General features: G+C 43.1%; 3 protein-coding genes and 1 long non-coding RNA gene across 7 annotated transcripts; 2 read left to right on the forward strand and 2 right to left on the reverse strand.

The window, feature by feature from the left end:
• Nucleotides 1-4996: 4996 nt before the first annotated feature.
• LOC125508326 (serine/threonine-protein kinase STY46) lies at nt 4997-12846 on the forward strand. Its single transcript, XM_048673010.2, has 15 exons — nt 4997-5455; nt 6199-6313; nt 6908-6984; nt 8076-8148; nt 8442-8552; nt 9205-9255; nt 9373-9509; nt 9594-9701; nt 9878-9951; nt 10345-10520; nt 10733-10828; nt 11894-11974; nt 12083-12133; nt 12217-12357; nt 12464-12846. Exons 1-15 carry the CDS (start codon nt 5220-5222, stop codon nt 12518-12520), a joined length of 1584 nt encoding a protein of 527 aa, XP_048528967.1. The 5' UTR covers nt 4997-5219; the 3' UTR covers nt 12521-12846.
• A 164-nt stretch (nt 12847-13010) lies between these two features.
• LOC125508328 (cytochrome b-c1 complex subunit 6-1, mitochondrial) lies at nt 13011-15980 on the reverse strand. The gene is made up of 4 exons (XM_048673012.2): nt 15811-15980; nt 14217-14301; nt 13380-13469; nt 13011-13303 (listed from the first exon to the last, which is right to left on the reverse strand). Coding segments are annotated over exons 1-4 (210 nt in total). The 5' UTR covers nt 15813-15980; the 3' UTR covers nt 13011-13270.
• A 335-nt stretch (nt 15981-16315) lies between these two features.
• LOC125508327 (uncharacterized) lies at nt 16316-17679 on the reverse strand. Of its 4 annotated transcripts, none has more exons than XR_015604462.1 (3): nt 17386-17679; nt 16698-17324; nt 16316-16587 (listed from the first exon to the last, which is right to left on the reverse strand). It is a non-coding gene; the product is annotated as an uncharacterized LOC125508327 (long non-coding RNA). The 4 variants fall into 4 exon arrangements; XR_015604461.1 differs by having other exon boundaries at nt 16698-17098; nt 17165-17679; XR_015604460.1 differs by having other exon boundaries at nt 16698-16878; nt 17054-17679.
• Nucleotides 17680-17810: 131 nt separating this feature from the next.
• On the forward strand, nt 17811-19750 carry LOC147971038 (uncharacterized). The gene is made up of 4 exons (XM_087525874.1): nt 17811-18027; nt 18202-18471; nt 18576-18719; nt 19053-19750. Exons 2-4 carry the CDS (start codon nt 18394-18396, stop codon nt 19542-19544), a joined length of 714 nt encoding a protein of 237 aa, XP_087382000.1. The 5' UTR covers nt 17811-18027; nt 18202-18393; the 3' UTR covers nt 19545-19750.
• The last annotated feature ends 3038 nt before the right edge of the window (nt 19751-22788 follow it).

The raw sequence follows: 22788 nt of genomic DNA on the forward strand, positions 1-22788 counted from the left end.
CTATTTACCGTGTATGATGCTACTTTCCAAAGGTTTTTGATGCTGCATGTGAAATTTGGTGCTGTTGTGTAATGGCGTTACTGAGTGCCGAAGCTATCTGATGTAATTCGATTATGAAATCCTGGTTGTTGTTATACAGATATGAAATATTTGGTGTGTTTTATAAGAAATATCAATTTGATTAGTACATGGATTATCAATAATAGGCTAATTACCCTGCTTATTGGTGTTTTCTATTGCAGACGGTTACTTAGACAACACCGTGGGCGATGAAGTCAAACAACCCGCACGGTTTCTAGAAAGTAGGCGTGTTCGATCAACTAATAATCACACACGGCTTCCGGCAGAGAACTATTTGTGTTAGGCCACCTTGCACAAACGTTTCCACACAAAAAATTGTGTGTGATATACGTACGAACGGAAATGATTTTCTGGGATTCATCGTGTGGGATGTACATACGAATCGAAACAATTGGGTTTCCATGCCCCGCTAGATCGCACACGAGCTCATTTTGTGTGCCAGGAGGGCCTATCCCCGACGTTTTCTGAGTCGTGTGGGAAGGACCCCCTATCGCCTTCACTCACTAGGCGACGGTTCCAAATGCCGTCGTGGAAAGGGGTTAAAAATCGTTTGTATAGCACATCGTTGTACCAGTGATAGGCATCACGTCCAAGATTAGTAGACCGACTCCTGCCTGCATCTACTACTATTACTCCACACATCGACCGCTATCCAACATGCATCTAGTGTATTAAGTTCATGGAGAAACAGAGTAATGGAATAAGAACAATTACATGATGTAGACAAGATCTATTCATGTAGGAATAGACCCCATCTTTTTATCCTTAATGTCAACGATACATGTGTGTCATGTCTACTTCTGTCACCGAGAATAAGCACTGCAGGATCGAACCCATCACAAAGCACCTCTTCCCGTTGCAAGAAAAATCAATCTAGTTGTCCAAACCAAACCAAAGTTTCGGAGAAGAAATATGAGGATATAAAGATCATACATATATATAAGAGTTCAAAGAAGACTCAAATAATATTCATTGATAGATCTGATCATAAACTCACAATTCACTGGATCTCAACAAACACACCGCAAAAAGTCATTACATCAAATACATCTCCAAGAACATCGAGGAGAACATTGTATTGAGAATCAAAAAGAGAGAAGAAGCCATCTAGCTACTGCCTACAGACCCGTAGGTCTGTGGTAAACTACTCACGCATCATCAGAGGAGCACCAATGAGGATGATGAAGCCCTCCATGATCGTTTCCCCCTCCGGCAAGGTGCCGGAATAAGGCTCTAGATTGGATCTCGTGGTTCTAGAACTTGCGGCGGCTGAAATTGTGTTTCGTCAACTCCTCTATGGTTTCTGGAATATTGGGTATTTATAGAGCTGAGAGGCGGTGGAGAAGCTTCCCGTGGGCCCCACAAGGCATCAAGGCGCGCCCTGGTGTCTTGTGGGCCCCATGTGCCTCCTCTGGTGCACCTCTTGTGCTCCCTGGGTCTCTTCTGGGCATAAAAAATCTCCAACGAGTTTCCCTGCATTTAGACTTCGTTTGATATGGATATCTTGTGAAGTAAAAAACAAGCAAAAAACAACAACTGGCACATGGCACTATGTCAATAGGTTAGTCCCAACAAAAGATATAAAGTTGCTATAAAATGAATATAAAACATCCAAGAATGATAATATAACATCATGGAACAATTAGAAGTTATAGATACGTTTGAGACGTATCAGGACACCCCCTTTCCCACTTGGGAGGCCGAATTGGAGTGGGGGAAGACTCATCCTCCCAGAAAAAACAAGGAGGGGGTCCTTCCCTCCTTGTGTGGCCCCCTCCTCTCCCCTCCAACCTATATATACTAGAGGACTTTGGCACTTTTGAACACACAAGTTTTTGAAGCCTCCTCTAGTTCTCTAGTTCTAGTTCTAGTTGGTCCTAGTCGATCAATTAGATCTAGACCTAGATCCTCTAATCCTCATAATTAGAAGCTCAGTGTGGTTCTAATCTCCTTCCTCTAATTTTTTGCGATGATTAGCTCTGGACGGCAAAGCACAGCCGGATCGTGAAGACCGTATGCTTGCAACTCGTAGAGAGGCCGTGCTTTCAGTCGAGGAATTGTTCCTGGGTGGTTCGCGAGATCGTTCATCTACGTTTTGAGGGACTCCAACTGCGATGTACACCAACTCGCCTTTTTCTGCTGCAACTTGGAGTCAGCAACGATCGAATCCAAACCGTTAAGGCATCTTCATATTGTTCCTGGGTGTTCGCTGGGTGTTTTTTATTTTTCTACTACGTTTTGCAACAACTATGACCTTGAGGTAGATGCTTGTTCTCTTGTCACACATATCGGTATCACTACCTCACATTTGCATGCTTCGCCCCGTAGAGTGATATTGCTTCTTAGCCATGATTATGATGCCTTCCATTGTGCTCGATTCACATGCTTACATGCCATGCCACAATCCTTTGTCACACCATATGCTATGCATGATGATGACACTTGTTCGGTGAATCACCACTTGAATGCTTGGTTTTGCACTAACGCTAACCACATTCGTTTTTTCCAAGTATCTGTTGTCCTTGCTTCTTTGAAGGAAACACAAGATGGTGCAACATTGGAGAGTGCCCATTTTGAGCTCCAAGATGATGAATGTTTGGTGATCGTCCACTTCTACACGGCGACGGCCTCTCTTTCCCATGGTGATTTGGTTTTTTATCCGATTCTTTCCCAAGGGGGAGGGGATGATGCAAAGCATCCTACGGACATCACCATGTCAAAATTCCATTTGGCAAGTGACATGTGTGACATCCACTCAACATACATAAAGGTGAATCATCTCCTTTACACGTGCTATGATGAGGACATCAATACCATTGTTACACCCACAGCCCCTGCTGCTATACACACTGGACCGATTACTAGAGCTCGCGCATGCCAATTGAATTATCAGGTACTTTCGTTTCTTGGTAATGATTCTAATGTTCATGAGAATATGATGCTGCCTAAATTGGATACATTTGTTTTGCTTACAAATGAAGGGCCTAGCTTGGACAAGAAAGATGAACCTTGGAGCAAGTTCAAGCATGGAGATGATGGCATGCCCAAGGGGAACAAGAACGGAGTTACAAGTGATGATTCTAGGACTCTGAAGCCACCATAATGAGTGCATGAAGCATGGGACGAAATATACAATATGCCACTTCATAAATTTCGTCCAGAGGCTATTTTAGGTGCTGCGTCACCTTATTATTGGGCCAGGCCCATGTATTTTCGAAGTACTTAAGTATAGGCTGTTTTTAGAGTCCGTATGTGTGGGGAAACAACAGTTAGGGTTGGTTTCGGACCCCTCCACCAAGGGCCACGAAATTCCCCCTCTCTCCTCCATATATACAGCCCTTAGGGCATCGTTTAGGCTTTGTGTTTTGTTTAGATTAAAAGTTCGCCATAGCTGCAACTTCGCGTACTTCGTTTGTGTCCAACGACCAGACCAAGACGTCACAGAACCCCACCTTGATCAATAAAGCTTTCATCTTATATTCGCAATATCCAGATTGCAATCTCAGTTTCTTGCTTGTTCTTCGTTTGCTCGCGGGAAACAGACCCTCGTGGTCAGGTTGATCGTGCTCCGGCGTGGTCAATAACCCTCGGAAGTTGGTTTAGCGATTGCTAAGGCGCGACGTCTCGCACGTTCGTAGTCGGATCGTCAAGGTCGACTCCCACAAAAAATGATAGCCACCATCTCATCGAAACATCGGGACACCTTTGCCTCTATCATGCTAAGCGTTGAGGATGGTATACTACTTGACACTTCCCTCGTGTGCATGCACATGTATTATCGGATCCTCACGGATGATGAGGAGGAGTGCAAGCGCCAAGGAATGCACACGCCATCCGCGAGGGAAGCGTGGAAGCAAAGACGAAAGAAGACAAAGTTGCTGAACCTACAACGCCCGGACATCCGGGCCAAGGCCGGACATCCGACGCCTGTGCAGCCGAGAAGGAGCTGCACCAACGGATGACCGAAGCGCATCAGCGGCCGGACATCCGGTGCTACACGGTCGGGCCGGACATTCGGGCCCCTGCCAGAAATCTGGCAAGAGGTCACCCGAAGGTTGACCATTGCTTGGCCGGACATCCGACACCACGAGAGGCAGGACATCTGATGCCTTCGTGTGCGCAGTGTTGGGCCAGAGGCCCATGTATCTCCCTCTCACTTACTCCTTCGTGGACTAGCCTATAAATGGACCCCCTCCTCACTTCTACGGTTAGCTAAGATTAGAACTACACTTGAGCTTAGCTTATGTATCTCCCCTTGTGGGACTCCTCTTGAGAGAGAGAGAGAGAGAGACTCTATCGGAGTTCAAGACCTCCATTGCAGAAGATCCTTAGGGATTCAAGACCCATCTCTCCATGAGATTTGGATGAACTACCTTTGTATCTTTATTTCACTTGTTGTTTTTGGATCATGATGCATCCCATGTATTGCTTGTGATTTGAGGAGTACTTGATGCAAATCTTGTCCAATAAAGTGTTTCCCCTTGTGATATCTTAGGTTTTCCTCTCATGTTCTTCGTGTTCCTCCTCGATTCCACCTTCAATTCATGAATATCAGGCCACCCAGGGTTTTGCCCTATATCAAATATTCAATGTGATCAGATTGGATGTTCTTCGAGAAAATGTTTTGATGTTTGAGTGCCCTGTCTTAGGTCCGTTGTTGAAGATTTTTGTGTCATTAATTTTGCTTCAACTATATTTCTATTTTTAGAATTGTATTTCAACCATTTTTAGGGCAGCTGTTTTTTTTTTTCTTTTGAGGGTTATAGGGCTGCTGTTGGAGACGTGGAAACAATGCACCACACATATGGCAAGCCGCCCCCGGAAGCGTGGGGGGTGGGGCATTTCGTCGTCACGGAAAGACCATTTTATCCCTGGTATGGCATCGAATTTACTTCCCCACACCTCGCGCCTACGTCACTCGAGCCATCATCGTCTTCCTCTTCTTTCTTCCCCTCCCCCACTCCTATCCTTCTCCCTTAAGTGCTCCAACTACCCATTAGTACCCACCAACCCGCGAACCTTCTACAACACGCCGTCGGTTGAGCGAGACGGAACCCTAGGCGAGCGTCGGAGCTTGGAGGGAACGGACGATGCGCGCCCGGTGACCTCTCGGGCGGCGGCGGAGGGTTTGCGGGGGGATGGCAGTGGCGGCTGAGGGTGGGAGCGTGGAGGAGGGCGTGGGGGAGAGCTCTTCTCCTCCGCGTGAGGCGTCGCCCGCGCCCGCCGTGTCGGGCGGGAGCGGCGGAGGCGGGGGAGCCCCCCGCGACATCTGCACCCAGGTGTTCGAGCGGCTCGTCGCTGACGGCAACGAGGAGGCGGCAGGCCCCGACTTCCGCGTCCAGCTCGAGGCCCATTTCGCGCGGCTTCCATTCAGGTGATCGGTTAGCTCTGCCAATGTCTCTGTGCTCGGCACCGCGTTTCAGATTGTTTTGGGCTTCTCCATTAGGTCTCGCGATGGTTAATGGCTAGTATCGTGCTAGCATATAAAAACTGTTGCCGCGGTGACATTCGAGCTACCTTCCAGTGTTCACTGGTGTTTCATTCGCTGGGAGTGGTGTTGTGTTTGACTTGGCTACGGAATTGAACCGTCAGTATTTTTGCTGGGGAATTCGATTTGTTTAGATTTTATCTACAGTTATGTCGAGTAGGGCAATCAGCATTCTTACTGTGCTCACTCGATTTTGAACTGGTCTCTTCTGGGCTTATGCTAAGCTTCAATTTAATTCAAGTGAATATTACTGGATTCAGACCATTATCTTCCAGAAAGGAGTTCTTGTTCTGGACGCTTGCCCTTTACTTTTTCTTTTTTCCAAGAAACTGAGCTTGCCCTTTACTTGGTTGCTGGCTTGTTATGCTTCTGGTTATCTGGTATTTTATGTTCGTATAGCATGAATGAATTATTGGTTAGATTCTTGCATTATTCTCATACTCGCCATTTGCAAATCCTGTTCTCTCTGGGAATTGTTCCCTTTTTTATACTACCTCATATCTGGAAATGAAGCTGTTGCAGTCATTATTTTGGATTCAATATTCCTGGGCCAGTTAATTATTCCTTCTTTGTCTTTTGTACACTCATAGGGCTAATATTGGTTCATCTTTGTTTTTCTCATTCTGTAGCTATCAACTTGATATCAATGTCGACAAATCAGCAGATGTCTTGGTCCATCAGAAGGTCTTGGCGGAAGCAAAGGATCCTCTGAGGCGCCCTGCTTTCCGTGTCCGTTTTTTGAGGGTAAAGCTCTTATGTTAGTTGGATTTTCGACAAGCAGCTAATTAGTGCTATGTGACAACTGTACCTTCCTTTATTGGCTAGTGGATGGTTGTTGGATTCTAGCTAGTAGTTACATATGATGCTTCTGCAGAAACACTCCCTCGGTGTTATTATTTGGCTAATTTTAGTTGGAAAGAAATGGTGACACTGGCCTTATGTCTCGGCCTGCCCCTGACAGTAGAAATTCTGTATCAAATGAATATTGGTACGAATATTGGTACACATAAGCGACTTAAGCTGTCATACCATAATAGAATGACAGTTGATTATCTTGTGGTGAAAATTGTCATAGGACAGGTGACTTGTGAAGCTTGATACATGCTATATTGTTTATGTGAAGCATGTTTGTTTGGCTAATACAATGGTTTGATATCTCATGATTTAGATGGAATGATCGTCAACAGAGAAGGTTCCTTAGCTTCTACTATATGTCTACTCATTTCTCTCTCTCTCTCTCTCTTATACATGTTTGTCCCGGGGCATTAATAATTGTTTACCTTTAGTATCATAAATATAAATTGAAGTTGTAGAATTTACTCTCAACTCTGGTTAAAGGTTGAAGACATGGATTCAGCGTATGGCTCTGATGCATCTGACGAAGGGGCTGATGATGGTGATGATCTCTCTGTAAGGTACTCATGCACTGTTATCTGATGCTTCTTGTTTTGAGGAGCCCCAAGCTGAATGTAACATGTGTTTCATTGCTATTTCTCATTTGCCATAACTGATAAAAAGATATCTTCTGTTGTCTTCACTAAGGCTGTGGTTCTTTACACTGTTTGTAGATCTTAGGATAGCTTTACATTCATGGACGATTGGTGAAATAGCCTACAGTTGAGTTAGGATGATATACATCAAGAACCAGAATATCAGCTGGACATGAAGAAAAAATACGGGGAACATACAACACATCTATATAATAAAATGTTACTGTGGTTTCTGTAAGTGGGTGCAAATTGCACTCTTGCATCTGTTAGTTCCAATAAACACATCATTTTACTTTGCATGCAAAAGGAGCTTTATGAATATACATTCTTTACAAAAAAGGGTGTAGAAATAAATAAACTCTGATACGACATTAAATTCGTGTGCTCATGGTCTTCCTACCATGTAATTTGCATAGCCTTCCTTGTATGTTTGCATCCTAAGGCTTGTAATTTGCAACCCTTGATGTATTTCCTCTGTTTCTGACTAGGCACGTCTGATCTTTTTCTCTATAAATCCTTCACACCATACAGCCCTGAGATGAACTTCCTCAAACTACCCCTATTAAACATATGCCTTCCCCCAAGTTTACCAGCTTGTTTTACACGCTTCAGATATTACAGCTTCTACCAAAGAAAATGTTTGCCTACATATGTCTGTGTTGATCAAAACTGAAAAGTGCCAAGTATTTGGAAAAGGGAGGACAAAAGGAGTACTAATGCATCCACACTATAGCTGTCCCACTTTCTGTCGTACAGTTGAACCATACAGAGTAAATGCTTAGGTGTTTCTGTAGACAAGCAATAGCGGTGTCAGAACGGGAATCAGGGGGGGGGGGGCAACCTCTCTAAATAATTCCAAATTTGATGTACTTTGATGCAAATAACACAAAATGGCAATTTGCATCTGCATAAACACTACTTGATGCCCATGTACACAAATGTGCGCCTTCTTCCAGATAAATCTGTTTATATCTAGAATTTTACGAATATACTTCTCTTGGCTCTGTATTTCACAGGCAGGACACACCGTACACACACATTCATGAGATAGTTTTCTCCACAATTGACAAGCCAAAGCTCCTTAGTCAGGTCAGCAATCTTTGACGCCTTTCAACTTGAAGTCATAATACATTTTTAACTTCCCTGCCTGGCAGTATTTTTCATCAATGCTGTATAAAGCATCAATTTTTTCACGCTTGCTGTTTTAAAGTCTAATTTGACATGCCTGCTTACTTAGTATTTGTACTTATACTCTAGGAATCTTAGTAAAGGACAACATTTCTGCATTTAACCATGTATTTGACTATACATGCTAATAATTTCTTTGGGAAGACTTTATCCTTTTAACCCCAGTATCCATTCTAACTACACTGTTCTGCCAGCTGTCTGCCTTGCTATCAGACATTGGACTGAACATCAGGGAAGCACATGTTTTCTCTACGGTAGATGGCTATTCTCTTGATGTTTTTGTTGTTGATGGTTGGCCCATTGAGGTAATCTTAGGTTCTTATCATCATATCATGTCATTTATTGAATGCAAAGTTTTTTAACTGATGTATTAGAGCGTTTCCACTGGCCTATTTATTTTTACAAATAAATGATGATTATTACATTTTGATATTGCTGCAAGAATCAAATGGATGTGGTGATAGTCCACCTTGAGATGAAGTTAACACTGCTACATGTAAAAACGTAGAGTCTTGACTTGAGCGAGGGTATAGCCAATACAAGTGCACAGTTTAAACTGATATCATACAGCTTATATTTTGAAGAGTTAATTGTACCGACAAGTAATCTAGTATCAGAAGTTATGTAAGCTTTTTTTTTAAGCACTAACCAGAATGAAAGATACAACTTTTCAAGTCATATCCTGAAGAAGTAACCCTGAATATGCCACATCCCATTTGTATTTCCAACAACAATTTTATTGAGGCCTGCCTTGGCATTCTGATAGAAACAACATGACAATGATGCCACGCTGTTGCATTCCTCCCTTACTCATGTTGCAATGACCAATGATAATACATGTCTATTAACACTACAGGGCCTATGCCAATAAATTAGCTAAGGTGTTATGATTCTATTTATATGTGGATTACATTTTTATTCTACTTAAATGATGGCAACTTGCAATGGTATGATCAGGACACTGATGGTTTACATAAGGCGCTTGAAGCATCTGTTTTAAGGAATGAGGTAGATTCTCAATCATTCAAAATAGATAGAAGTTTGCATGCAGATGTTTCTGATTATGTTTCTGCTAGTTATTGATGCATGAAGCAATATAATCAACCCGTTCCTTCTGCGTGACAGGGTTCATGGTCTGGTTCATCTCACTCCTCAGCTGCGGAAAGAACACTGCCATTCCAGGTAAAAGGTGGGGAATGGGAAATTGACAAGCGGCTTCTGAAGATGGGAGAGATGATTGCTTCTGGTTCTTGTGGAGATTTGTGAGTGAATTGTATACTATCGAGTTACTGAGGCTCTGTATTCAGTACTGCTTTCTTCTTAAGATGTCTTATGCTTATGTGAAGGTTTCATGGGACTTACTTTGGCGAGGATGTTGCTGTTAAAGTTCTAAAAGCCGAGCATTTGAATAATAATGTTTGGAACGAGTTTACACAAGAAGTATATATTCTAAGGTATTGACATTTTACATTTTAGGAGCATATGTAAGATTGCCATGCTTATAATTTGGTTGAAGAAATTTAAATATTTCGTTATATGTAGGAATGAGCACATCACTACTCTCAGTTAAGCATACATGAATTGTGTTGTCCCTTGCAAGTACCAAAACTAAATTACTTCACCCTTTCAGGGAAGTTCATCATACCAATGTTGTGCGATTCATTGGTGCATGCACAAAACCACCAAAATTTTGTATAATTACAGGTGAGCTTTATGGCAGCATCCGCTGGATCTGATATTGAGCCTTATTAAGAATTGCTTGTTATAGAGAAAAATAGATCTGGAAATGTTTTACACAATAGCTTATGATCTTGTAATGTTGGCCAAATATAACTTACAGATCCAAGAAATTATGCTTCCTACCCTCCGCTTCTAAATATAAGTCTTTTTAGATATTCCAATATGGACTACATACGGAGCAAAATGATTGAATCTATACTCTAAACTACGTCTATATACATCCGTATGTAGTCCATATTGAAATCTCTAAAAAGGGCTTATATTTAGGTACAGAGGGAATGAGGAAGATGATGTGTTTTTTTTGTCTTTGCTTAACTGGTGTGTTTGTTACTCAACAGTTATTTTCATGTCATACAGAATACATGTCTGGAGGAAGTCTGTATGATTATGTGCACAAGCAGTGTAATGTCGTTGATCTCCCAACTCTGCTGAAGTTTGCATGTGATGTATGCCGAGGGATGTGTTACTTGCATCAGAGGGGTATTATCCACAGAGACTTAAAGACAGCAAACCTTCTAATGGACAAAGATCATGTACGTAGCATATAACTTTTTAATTTGTCATGAATATAGAGAGAAAACAATAGCAGAACACAAAGACAAGCAGTGAATGTGGAGGATACTGTCGGTGCACATTGTGTTTATCTAGGTGCTCCTATCTGTCGTCAGAGCTTTGGGTCATGCATTATGTTGTATTTTTACCAAGACTATTCTAACTGATGATTGTTTGTGCTGTCCTTTTCTAGGTTGTTAAAGTAGCAGATTTTGGTGTAGCTCGGTTCCAGGATCAAGGTGGTATCATGACAGCTGAAACTGGAACATACAGATGGATGGCGCCTGAGGTATGATGGGTGGCCTAAACTCAAACCAACCTAAGTTATAAACTATGTTCAAAATGGGTCTGTGATTTCGTTTTTTCAAGTCCTGACTAGAATTGATAGTATAGACTGCTGATATCAAACACATCATGCCTCTGAAATCACTAATTTGGATTAGTTTAGGCCCCGCTTGGAATGTCTGAAAGTTTACAACTGTAAACGATTATCCCCGGATATTACTGTATGCCAGTAAAATACAAACGAATATATTACCCCTGTAATCCGCTGCTGCCGGCTCAGCCAGAGAACGAGGGCAGCCCTGCACGTCCAAGACCGATGCTGCACAATCCGAACTGGCACATCGGCTGGGGAAAAGCCCCGCGTAATGGTCGCGGACTCCAGTTCGGCTGCCTCTGGACGACGAAGTTGCCAAATCTGCTGCCGTCCGCCACACACCAGAGACGAGGCAAATTCGGCGGCCATGACCGACCATGGCGGCCGTCTGAGATGCGTCAAGGGATGGTCGCATGATGCGACTCGCTTCAACCATGACTGACCATGGCGGCCGTTTCACGCAGCTGGAGTAGCTCTCTGCCTGGCCAGGACCTCGGGCCGCCTGCTCGTCGTCGCCTGAACCCGCCGGCCGACAGGAATTCCTCCGTGCGGCGGCGCCCACACAGGCCGGCGGTCCTCGGCCCGCCCCCTGTTGCTCCGGCCTTCCGAGGTAAAGCAGCTGTCAATCGAGAAGAGAGAGATACCGGGCAGAAATGACGGACCGAGGTGTGTTTCAGAAACCAGCGAAACACCATTGTAACTTGGAAATCGGGTGTAAAGTTTACAGCCCAGAAACGACGATCCAAGTACCTAACAGAAGACCACCCCGTTTTCTTATACGGAGGTATGTTTTCCAGGTGTAAATCGCTGGAAAATGATGATCCAAGCGGGGCCTTATTGTGTCAGTGATCTGAGTATTAATTCAATTGTCTACGGCCTATCATATTTGCATTGTTATCTCCACTCACAACTACTAAAGGGTTGAAAACAAGAAACTCTACTCTATACTAACGTGCTTTTCTGCTCCATGTGTAGGTTATAAATCATCAACCCTATGATAACAAAGCAGATGTATTTAGTTTCGCTATTGTGCTTTGGGAACTCCTGACGTCCAAGGTATGTATAATTTACACGACTGGTTAGAGTTCTTACCAAACGCAAACAGTTGATTAATCATTGCAGTTGTTAAGGTTGTTGATATTTTTTTATTTCTTTGGTTTCCAGATCCCATATGATACCATGACACCTCTGCAAGCAGCTGTAGGTGTGAGGCAGGTAGGTAATATTGTAGATTTTGTACGTAATATGCTCATTGTGTGAGATGTGCTCAGTATCCGAACACTTGACTGTCATACTAGGGGCTGCGCCCAGTGCTGCCAGAAAAGACACATCCCAAGCTATTAGACTTGCTGCAGAGATGTTGGGAAACCATCCCAGCAAATCGGCCTGCTTTCCCAGATATATTAACTGAACTGGAGGGTCTTCTGGCAGAAGTTCAGGTACGTGCAGAATCACTCTTCCTGTATTTAGAGAAAGATACCCCTTACCAGATATAAAATCAGGAATTAAAGAACCGTAACAGTAGATTGTTCTCTCCTTCTACAGGGAACTTCAGGTGAAACGAGCAAACAACTGAAGGATATCTCGGCCTCGACAGACTGACCCTCTGCACATACCTGACATACTAGGATCCGGAACACTGATGTTGAGGAATGTAGCGTATCATTTTTGGTTTTGGTTTACCTTTTGTTATGTACAATTTGAACAGTCATCTTGGGGCCTAATGTTTTTTTCAGGCTGTGTTTCACTGTTACTACAAAGAAAATCGAATTTTCTGTTAAGTATACTGGTCATAGCTTTGGTATGTAAACATGTGCCCTAGAATTTACTCCTTTGGCCATCTCTTGTTGTGAAGGATGTTTATATCTCGTGTATCATGTACACCAAGTTGTCTTTTCTGGTGAATACAGCCCATCTCTTGTTGTGAAGGATGTTTATATCTCGTGTATCATCTACACCAAATGCAGGCAATCATGGTTTTATCTAGTCAGTTGTGCAGTGTTATTGAGCTACATGGGATGTAAGCCAAAGAGGATCTAAAACATGGCAATCAGTTATCTGACTAAAAAAAAATGGTATATCTCAAGGGTCCTGAATCTGCAAAAATTATTGAAGATGGATTGAAGTAAAGCAGAAATGCTTTCATCTGCCCAAGTATACAGGGACAGAACGAACATTACACAAGCAAAATAAAAGTTATTGTTCCCACTGCCAAAATAATTGTGTTTGCTTGTTTTGACAAGTTTTAGCAACAGATAGAAGGAAGCTCCTTGTTACAGGTTCAGCACAATCAGAAATCAGGACAGTGGATCGATTTATTGGGGTCTGTGGCAATCAGCGCCACCCCATCCATCATTTGAGCTTCTCAAAGAGCTTTGGTGCTACCTGCAAACACATGTTCAAAGTATTAACACTCCACGAACGGTAGTTTGGAACTAGTCGATGTACAGGTTGTACTTACACATTTGTCAACGCATGACCAGTAGTCGAAGAATTGCCCGGTGCAGTGCTTCTGCCCAGTTTCATCATTCTCGACTCTCTTCACACATCTCTGCAGAGTAAGCATGCAAGCTTGACACGTAAATCACGTGTTCCCTCAGACAGAATGGAACATAAATTGACAAGACTAGGTTGAGCATAAATGGAACATAAATAACAGTCCACCTGATCCATATTTGTTATCATGCAACTCAAGCAGAATCTATGTACAAGTCATCCATGCCATATGGTACAGCATGCTACCACCTCATCCAGTAAACTAACTAGTGTGCTAGAGGGCTAGGCACAAAGCTCAGATGGGCATCCAGTAAATTCCAACAAGATACTAAATGTAACAGTAATAATCACCAGTTTCTAGTAGAACAGGACTAACTGTGAAACTACAAGTGTGCACAATGGAAGTGTTTATAGCAAAACAAAACCTATATCTAGGTGCTTGCATTAGACGAGGTGATTCGCTCTTACATAGGTGCTTGCATTAGACGAGGTGATTCACTCTTACATGGGTGCTTGATGATGCGGCTATATTCTAAGCACTCGTCTAAATGAATTTTGCATCCTGAAGGCCATTAGGGCCATATATTCAAAAGCAATTTGTACTAAATATAGCCATGTGCAACATCTTTCTGAAAGTTAGTCCATGAGTGAATTTTGTTTGGCTCTAACATCCTAAATAGATCAGCTTACTAGAGGTCCTAGCTTGTTTAGCAAGCAATTTACAAGAAATGACTAGCTACCACTTATTTTCCTGATTCACTCTAATAGTTTGTCTTGTGGTTATGAGAAATATGGCACTGACCTCATAGTCATACAATGATTTTACACATTGCGGCTTGCAGCGTTCCTCAAGGTAATTCTTTGGGTCAATAGGTTCATTGTCCGCCCTGCCATGAAACAAAACATGTTTACAAAACCCAAACGCTGGAAGGTAAACTTTGCTGTTATCAAGCATTACAAGAATAATGGAAGCAATGATCTTTCTTGTACAGAGAATTATTTAAGAATGAATTATTGACTAAACACAGATAGAACAGTAACGACCAATCATTGCGAGATTATTGAAATTTGACGATAAGTAGGCAGCAACTTGTTTAAAAGTTCTCCAGAAGATTGTTTTCCCTTTTCCCTTCATACATTGGGAGTTAAATCAAGTATTAATAGCTGCAACATGTTCCCACCATGGTCAGACAGGTTGACTCCCTTGAGATTCAGAAGAGATGCATTATTTGCATCAAACCGACTTGGGTTTAATAAATGTTCCATTTGGCGTTAAGTTATTTGCATAAAGTTAATGCTTGCAGAAAAGTGTTGATTATAAATAAGTATATGAACAATCTACTGTACAAGCAAATCTTTGCTTGTTGTCATCGCAAGCAAGTACGTAACACAGATTTCAATTTGCAGTCAATATAATAAATGTACAAGGAAAATATATAGGAGGTATGAAACAAACATAATGTAAGTACATGTCAATCACACTCAAGGATAGATAATTTAGCGTTTCATCTCAACATAAACTAAAAACAATTGAAGAATATAGCTAATAAATAAGTAAAACACGATGCAAGTCAAGCACAGTTTGCTGCGATCATGACAGCGGCATCACCGATTGGTTGCGCGGATGTGGTCACAACAGGCAGTCAAAACCTTATTATAGCAGTTACAGTAGTGGTTTAATATATGTATGTCCACATTATATACATCGATAAAAAATAATTAGACATTCGAGATGTCAAATGCCAATGAAATGTAACCAGGGGTGGGGCATTTTATTGTGTGGATTAAAGCAAATTATTTGCATCACAATGCTCAAACAAAATATCCTACTTCCACCGTGATTAATGGTCAGGACAAACCTCACTCCGCCTACGGATTTGAAGCCATTGCATCAGAACCCAAGAACAAATACATGTGTTACTTTGGAAGCATACTCCTAGGATCCCAACTAATGAAATGTATAATGAAAACAACTATAGCAGAGAAACATTTAATTTGTGTTATTGCCTAGATAAACGCACCGATTCATCAAGTTTCCAATCGGCTGATGAGATCATCACTATTTCGTCCAAGGTGAAAAAAAATCGGCTGGCTCAAATTGCGGGATTTAAGTCGCACTGTGTTCCAAAAATACAAATGTGCGCTCTTGCCTTCAAATGTAATTGATTCGCCATGCTTCTGATGCCCCGTTAGATTTCAAATTCGTTTCGGACACAAAAATCATGTATAAATACGCGAATTGCGTTACCATACTTCAACGCTGATAGTGAGAAGGAAGATCTAAAACTGCCCCCAACATATGCACAAGATCAAGACACGATCGAAGTTCATAGACTGAACGAGCGGTAAAAAGAACTTTCGAGAAAAAGAGAGCGAGAGAGAGAGAGAAAACATACATGGCAGCTGCAAGATCTCTAGCGAAATTTCTTACGGCGTCCTGCGTCGAAGAATGTCAAAGACCGGATCCAAGTGATGGGAGACTAGGGTTTCGTTCGGGTGGATGCGGAGAAGAGGAGGAATGGAGGGGAAGAGAGACGCGAAGGGCCAGCTCGACCTATGGTTTTTTCGGAACCTATGGGCTTTGTTCCGCTTCCGGCCCAGACCTGGCCAGATGGGCCAGCGCGGCCCTGCACGGCATGGCTCACCGAGGACTAACAATCATGGACTAACTTTCAGAAAGATGTTTAGCACGGCCGCCTTAACACGGGCCAGGCTGGCGGCACGTTTAGCCCACATGGGTCGCGTTTATTTAGGCAATAATACCAAATTCAATGTTTTTTTGCTTATAGTTTTTTTTCATTATACATGTCATTAGTTGGGATCCTAGGAGAATGCTTCTAATGTTGTGCATGTACTAGATGATACCCCGCGCGTTGCCGCGGAATATTTTGTAAGAATCAATTGCTTCCACATATGTGCAAACTAACAATCAGAAGTAACACATTTTCTTACAATTTCAAGAAAATCTGACGGTTTTAGCTCTCGGCGATTAAATGGACCTGTTTTTTGGCCCCATTCAAAAAAAATTATTACCCCTTCCTATCTATTTTTTCCAAGTTGTCTGCACATTTTATTAACTAAATAAGTAAAACAAACCAGTTATATTACAAAAAAACATAGAAGTCTCTGACCAAGTGCCCATGCAACTGGAAGCATGCAATCCATCGATGCTCCTATCCGTAGGAGAAATAGAGTGAACTGAGTCAATAAACCATGATTATATGTAAAAATAAGTGAGTTCAGCCAGTTAATGTTTAAAGTTAAACGGAGGACAAAAGCATACCTTGCTGAACAATCGAACAGGGAGGGCAGGGCATGGTTGTTGTCTGTATTTACCAGAACAGGGTGCCAGTTGCTGCCCCGTTTGAGGTACCCCTGCGGAATTTGTTCTCTCTAACGGGTGCAGCAACAATAATACGGATGGTCCTAGATCTTGCAGTGAGACGGGTGGGATCTGACCAAATCTAAAAATAAGCTTGTCATCCAACACAGTTACGATGTTTAGTTTTCTAAATTAGCAAATATAGATTCATCAGAATGATATGCTCTCTGAATGATATGAGAGCAATGTACAATGCGAACAACAATAGTCATATGGAGCAACAAAGAATCATCAATTTTGCACCAACGAAGAACTACCCTTGTCAGGCAAGATGTCTAGCACCTATATAGTTGTGGCGGAACCTGACAAAATAAAATAAGCTCAGTCATGGAAAAAACCTGAGGAGGCTCTCTGACCGACCCTCTTACCATGGGGAGGACTCGGGCATTTCTACCGCACGCCTCCATCATGCTAGAAGCAAGTGAAGCAACCGTCTGTTTCCCGGCCGTGAGGGATGCTTCCGGGAACAGGCACAGTGGCCCGCGGTCGCGGTGAGCAACCGAGCGTATACATCTTGCCTTCCACGACCTACATCGAGCTTTTAGCCTTGTACAGAGACGTCGGGATCCTCGTGAGGTCATCGTAGTACCTGGACAGGGCCTCCCATGTTAAAGTTCATAGCCTCAAGCACCTCATCGCCGAGGCCGAGCGAGTGGGGCAGGACGGTGCTGGTGTAGCCAAGCAAGCCTCGTTTAGCCTAAACTCTCTCACATGTCGAGGGTCGCGAGCTGGTCCCCGTCCTTGCCGCCGCCGACGCGCCCGGCGAGACTTGGAGGCAGAGCGATGACACACGGGCTGCCGGTGCTCCGAGGACCGTGAGCTGGTCCTCCATCCCTGCCGTTGATGACGCGCTCGGCAAGACTCGGACGACCACTGCTCCAAGACCGAGAGGTTGCGCCACCGCGAGGGGAGCGTCCCGCGGCAGATGGCTGACTTGAGCGGCAGCGCAACCTTGTTGGGGAGCTCGGAGATGCGCTCCTCCCAATCCCCGCGCATCACCGCTCCTCCACTTGAGGGCAGCGCATGCTCGCTGCAGAACTCCGAGATGCGGTCCGTCCTCCGCCTCCTTTGCGCGTCGCCGCTCCTCCTTCTCGGTCGACCACTCCGAGATGCGGTCCGTCCTCCGCCTCCTTTGCGCGTCGCCGCTCCTCCTTCTCGGTCGACCAAGATGATATGAAGGAGTTCAATGCGGCGTGGAGGCATTGACTAAGATTTCTAGATGCCAAAGAAGGTAAATAAAACGATCGGTCATGTCTCTTTGAATAGAGTAAATTGCGAAAAGCCACCACAATTGCGTCGCTTGTTGCGAAAAACCACCGTTTTCATAAAAGTTTGCAGAAACCACCGTTTTTCAGTAATTTTGTTGCACAGAGCACTAACTGGTCGCTTGACCGCGTTTTGACAGAAACCCTGACGTCCCGGGCCCAGCCGTCAGGCCACGTGGCAAGGGGCAGACGGCGCGCGCATGACGCCCGTTAGCGGCGCTCCGTTGACCTGGTTCGACCGGACCAGCTCAAGCCCGCGCCACCATTCCCCATCCTCTCCCTCGTGACCTAGTTCCTCTCCCCCCCCCTCCCCCGCCGCCGCCGCCGCAGCCATGGTGTCGTGGAATGACGGCGAGACGAGCTCAGATTCGGTGTCGCAGCTGGCACATGAGGTCGATGAGGAACCATATGTGAGTATCCCCACTGCTCTCTGGCTAGGGTTAGGGTTTGCGATTTTCGATTTTCAGATGAGAGATTGCATTTGTTTTGATTTTCTCCACTTTGCTCTACTTAGCGCCCAGCAACAATAGAGGACAGGGATTGGTCAGGCATTGATGCCACTGGAAAGCACCTTTGCAAGCATGGGAATGCTCCTGAGAGGCTTGTTGTGTTCGATGGGCTGAACACTGGCCGTAGATTTTATGGTTGCGCCAAGAAGGTCAGTAGCAAATAAGATCTAGATCTAAATATAGCTCTGTTACTTTATTTTGTTGGAATTCTTAGACATAACTCTGTTTTTTAGATTAGAATTAATTGATTTAGATATAGGTAATGTAATGGCTCTGTTTTAGGAATGATGTAGACACTAACTTTACAGAACTGAGAGATGTTGTTTTATTGTATTGAAATATGTATAAATGATTTACATATAGGTAATGCAATTCAATGCTGTGCTTTTTGTATTAAAGTAACCCAAAAAATTATGCACTTGTTTATAATTCACTTATCTGTTTATTGTATTGTTAACTAAAAGGAAAAAAATTGGTTGCAGGAGGGTAACAATTGTGGTGTTGTGGAATGGGTGGACAATGAATGGCCTTATGCACTAAAGAATTCATTGACAAAACTCTGGGATCTGTATAAGGAAGCCAAGGCAGGCATAATTAGAGATAATTTAGCTAATGAGGAGAAGATTTCCAAGTTAGAAGCAGAAATTAAGATGGTACAGGAAAAGTACAACCAGCACATTCAGCTTACCAAGGACTTTTGTGAATCTGTTCAGAAGTCTGTGCACAAGGAGAATTATAGAAAAATAATGATGGATGTGGATGAGGAGAATATACCTCTAGATGCAGCTGACAAGATGATCAACTTAGAGAAAGAGAACTTTGATCTGAAAAAGAAGGTTGAAGTGGCTGAAGAGGTTGCTGCTGAGCTCAAAAAGGAGAAGAAAGAACTTGAATATAACTTACATGACCTTTGGAAGGTTGGAGAGGAGAACAAGATGAAGCTGAAGATGATGAAGGCAATCTTGGAGGAGTGAAGATGATGATGGAGTGCTTAAATTATTATGTATTTTCAGACTATTGTGTCATGTTGTTTGAGGCTATTGTGATGCTACATGTTGATCTATTCTGTCTTGTTGTTTGTGATGCTAGTTGAATTATGAGGTATGTTTGAGACTGAGTTGGGTTGAGCCTATCTTGTCGTGTCATATTGTCGAACCCAAATATAGGGTTGAGCCTATCTTGTCGTGTTGTGTTGTCGAACCCAAACATAGGGTTGAGCCTATCTTGTCGTGTTGTGTTGTCGAACCCAAACATAGGGTTGGTGCCTATTTTGTCGTGTCGTGTTGTCGAACCCAAATATAGGGTTGAGCCTATCTTGTCATGTTGTGTTGTCGACGGCACCCAAATATAGGTTGATGCCTACCTTCTCTTGTCGTGTTGTCGATGACACCCCAAACATAGGGTTGATGCCTAGTTTGTCGTGTCGTGATGTCGACGGCACCCAAACATAGGGTTGATGCCTAGTTTGTCGTGTCATGATGTCGACGGCACCCAAACATAGGGTTGATGCCTATTTTGTCGTGTCATGATGTCGAAGGCACCCAAATATAGGGTTGATGCCTGTTTTGTCGTGTCGTGATGTCGACGGCACCCAAGGGGAAATATCTAGTGCTACGGTCAGATCTGAAATAAAGGGGCAGGATCAAGTCACTAATGCATTTACACCTTTCCCCTATAAAGTAAAATGTCTTCGCAAAAATTGCCTTAGACAGTTCTGTTGGTTGTTTCTCCTGGACCTAAGCACAGTACGTTGATCTCCATCCGAGCTTGCACTTTTAAATCCAGAAAAAAGAATTAAGACAACGAAACTAAAACTTCCATAGATAATCAGATCATTTACATGCTAAACACTAGCACCAGACACCAGTACTAGATCCAGCTGAATTACATGACCACCAAGGCTAGTCAGATTCAGCTACTACAAGATGAGCTACAGTCTGAGCGCAGTTACAGAATTAGAACCAAAACTGACCATGACAATGCCCAGTACTAGAACGAACCACTAAGTTGGTCGTGGCTTATCAGCAGACTAACAACTAACTAAACTTGAGAGCCGTGAGCCATGGAGTTTGCGCCATGTACACATCCATTGGTGGGCGCACATGAACACCTACATGGTAAAATAAAGAATTAGAACCTAAAAAAGCCTTTCGAGAACAACCCAATCTTCTTCACTCTAAACTATAAGGAGAGTAACAAACCTTAGTTTTCCATTTCAGTGATTTCCACTTGCTGTGAAATAATCATCCCACTTGGTAGGCTTCCTCTTCCTCTTCTGTCCATGTGAAGGACCAGCAGCAGACTGACTTGCAGCAGCTCTTGGAGGAGCATAAGGTGCCCTACCAGCAGCTCTTGTAGTGGGTGTTGATCTGCTTGTCCTGGCAGCACTTGATGATTGTCTTTTGTTCTTGGGTGTGGGAGCTGCTTGCCTTGTGTTCCTAGTAGAAGTACTTGTAGATCTTGTGGGCTTTGGAGCAACTGGAGGCTTTGGAGCAGCTGGAGGCTTAGTAGAAGTAGAAGCAGTTGCTTGGTTCTTCCTATTGGGCTGGAAAGAGAGAAGAATGTTAGTATAAATTAGAGATCTGCAATGCAAAATGAAATGAAGGAAGAGGTTGTGTACCTCATGTTTGTTCTTTCTCATTAGAAGTGATGGCTTGAGTGCATGTCCACAGTTGGTGTACCTATGACCCTCTTTACCACAATTGCTGCATGATATTGTGCCAACTCTAGATGTATCTTTGGGCTTGGGCACCTCAAACAGACCCTTTCTTCTCTTGGTCTGCTTTCTTCCCTTCTTCTTCTTGAAAACTGGGGGGTCAATGTCTCTGGTAGGTGTCTTGGTCCAAAGATCAGGCCCATGAACTGGGAATATAGTAGGATTGTATGTTGCCATGTACATTTCTTTCTTGAAAAATGCAGAGACAAAATCCTCTGGATGCTGCTTTGATTTATATATGGCAGACACGGCATGGTGGCAGGGGATTGCTGTCATGTCCCATCTTCTGCACCCACAAGTCATTTGTGCCAAATTTACAGCATAAGTATTTTCCCCACTCTGAACCTGATAAAGATCTGGACCAGCCATTTGCGCCTTGCAGTTCCTAGCCCACTTCTTTGACTCCTCCAACTTCTCTGAGTATGTTGGAGTTATCTCCCACCTAGCATTTTGGCCCCCTATTCTTTTCTCACTGTACTTAACCATCAACTTGGTCCTAATACCCTCACACATTGTCTGGATTGGTTTCCCCCTTACATCCAAGATCATCTTATTGTATACTTCACTTAAATTGTTGACAACCAGGTCTGTCTTACAATTAGTGTCCATTGCCCATCTAGCCCATGTTTTCTCCTCTATCTTACTTAGCCACTCCCAAGCCTCTTGGCTCTCTTGTCTCAAGTTCTCCATGTTAACATCAAACCCATGTCTTGTATAAGAATATGCAGCACCATCTATATACTTTTTAAGTTCCTCCCCTCTAAACCCAGCACTTTGAAAATTAGCATATATGTGTCTTAAACAGTATCTCTGAGGACAATTTGGAAAGACTGCATCTATGGCATTTAGAAGTCCCTGCTCACATGCAAATGCATAGTAAATACTTAACAAACATGTACATAAGAGAGTAGCAAACTGCCTTTCCAAACTGCCCTTTCCAAATGCAGAGTAAATACTTAACAAGCATGAACAATAAAGGAGAGAAGCAGTTTTAATTAGAGCTCTAGAACTAACCTTCTGCCTATCAGAGATAATTGTATAGTATCCAAACTGCCCTTTTTCTCCACCAATAGCTATTTTCAATTGTGTGAGGAACCAACTCCAGCTAGGTGTGTCCTCTACTTCAACCACTCCAAAAGCAATATGATAGATATTGTTATTACCATCCCTTGCAGTGGCAGCTAGAATTTGTTGTCCTGTGCTCAGCTTTACAAAGCACCCATCCAAACCTGAAATAATACACAATTTTAGGACTACAAAGATGATTAAATGTGCAATGTAAATAATTTGAAATTTGAAAACAATGAACATACCTATGAATGGCCTGCATCCTTTCAAAAAACCTTCAATTGATGCTCCAAGACACATGAACAACCTATGAAATCTGGGATTGGTACTTGGGTGCTCTCTCACAACTCTAGTAGTAACTATACATCTAGATCCAGGGTTTGTGTCAAGCACTGTCTGAAGGTAGTCCCTGATTCTTGTGTACTGCCTTTCCT

This window comes from Triticum urartu, chromosome 5A, assembly GCF_056163025.1.
Source record: "Triticum urartu cultivar PI428250 chromosome 5A, HENAU_Tu73, whole genome shotgun sequence".
Classification (NCBI taxonomy): domain Eukaryota; kingdom Viridiplantae; phylum Streptophyta; class Magnoliopsida; order Poales; family Poaceae; genus Triticum; species Triticum urartu.

Bases quoted from the DNA above. Each gene is read 5' to 3' on its own strand.
- LOC125508326 (XM_048673010.2), top strand. From the start codon at position 5,220: ATGGCAGTGGCGGCTGAGGGTGGGAGCGTGGAGGAGGGCGTGGGGGAG. The intron at 9,952-10,344 runs GTGAGCTTTATG...CATGTCATACAG, and splicing joins AAAATTTTGTATAATTACAG to AATACATGTCTGGAGGAAGT. The intron at 11,975-12,082 runs GTATGTATAATT...TTTGGTTTCCAG, and splicing joins GGGAACTCCTGACGTCCAAG to ATCCCATATGATACCATGAC.
- LOC125508328 (XM_048673012.2), bottom strand. The intron at 13,470-14,216 runs GTCAGTGCCATA...CTTACTCTGCAG, and splicing joins AATCATTGTATGACTATGAG to AGATGTGTGAAGAGAGTCGA. The intron at 13,304-13,379 runs GTAAGTACAACC...ATGTGTTTGCAG, and splicing joins GGTCATGCGTTGACAAATGT to GTAGCACCAAAGCTCTTTGA.
- LOC147971038 (XM_087525874.1), top strand. From the start codon at position 18,394: ATGGTGTCGTGGAATGACGGCGAGACGAGCTCAGATTCGGTGTCGCAG. The intron at 18,472-18,575 runs GTGAGTATCCCC...TGCTCTACTTAG, and splicing joins AGGTCGATGAGGAACCATAT to CGCCCAGCAACAATAGAGGA. The intron at 18,720-19,052 runs GTCAGTAGCAAA...AATTGGTTGCAG, and splicing joins TTTATGGTTGCGCCAAGAAG to GAGGGTAACAATTGTGGTGT.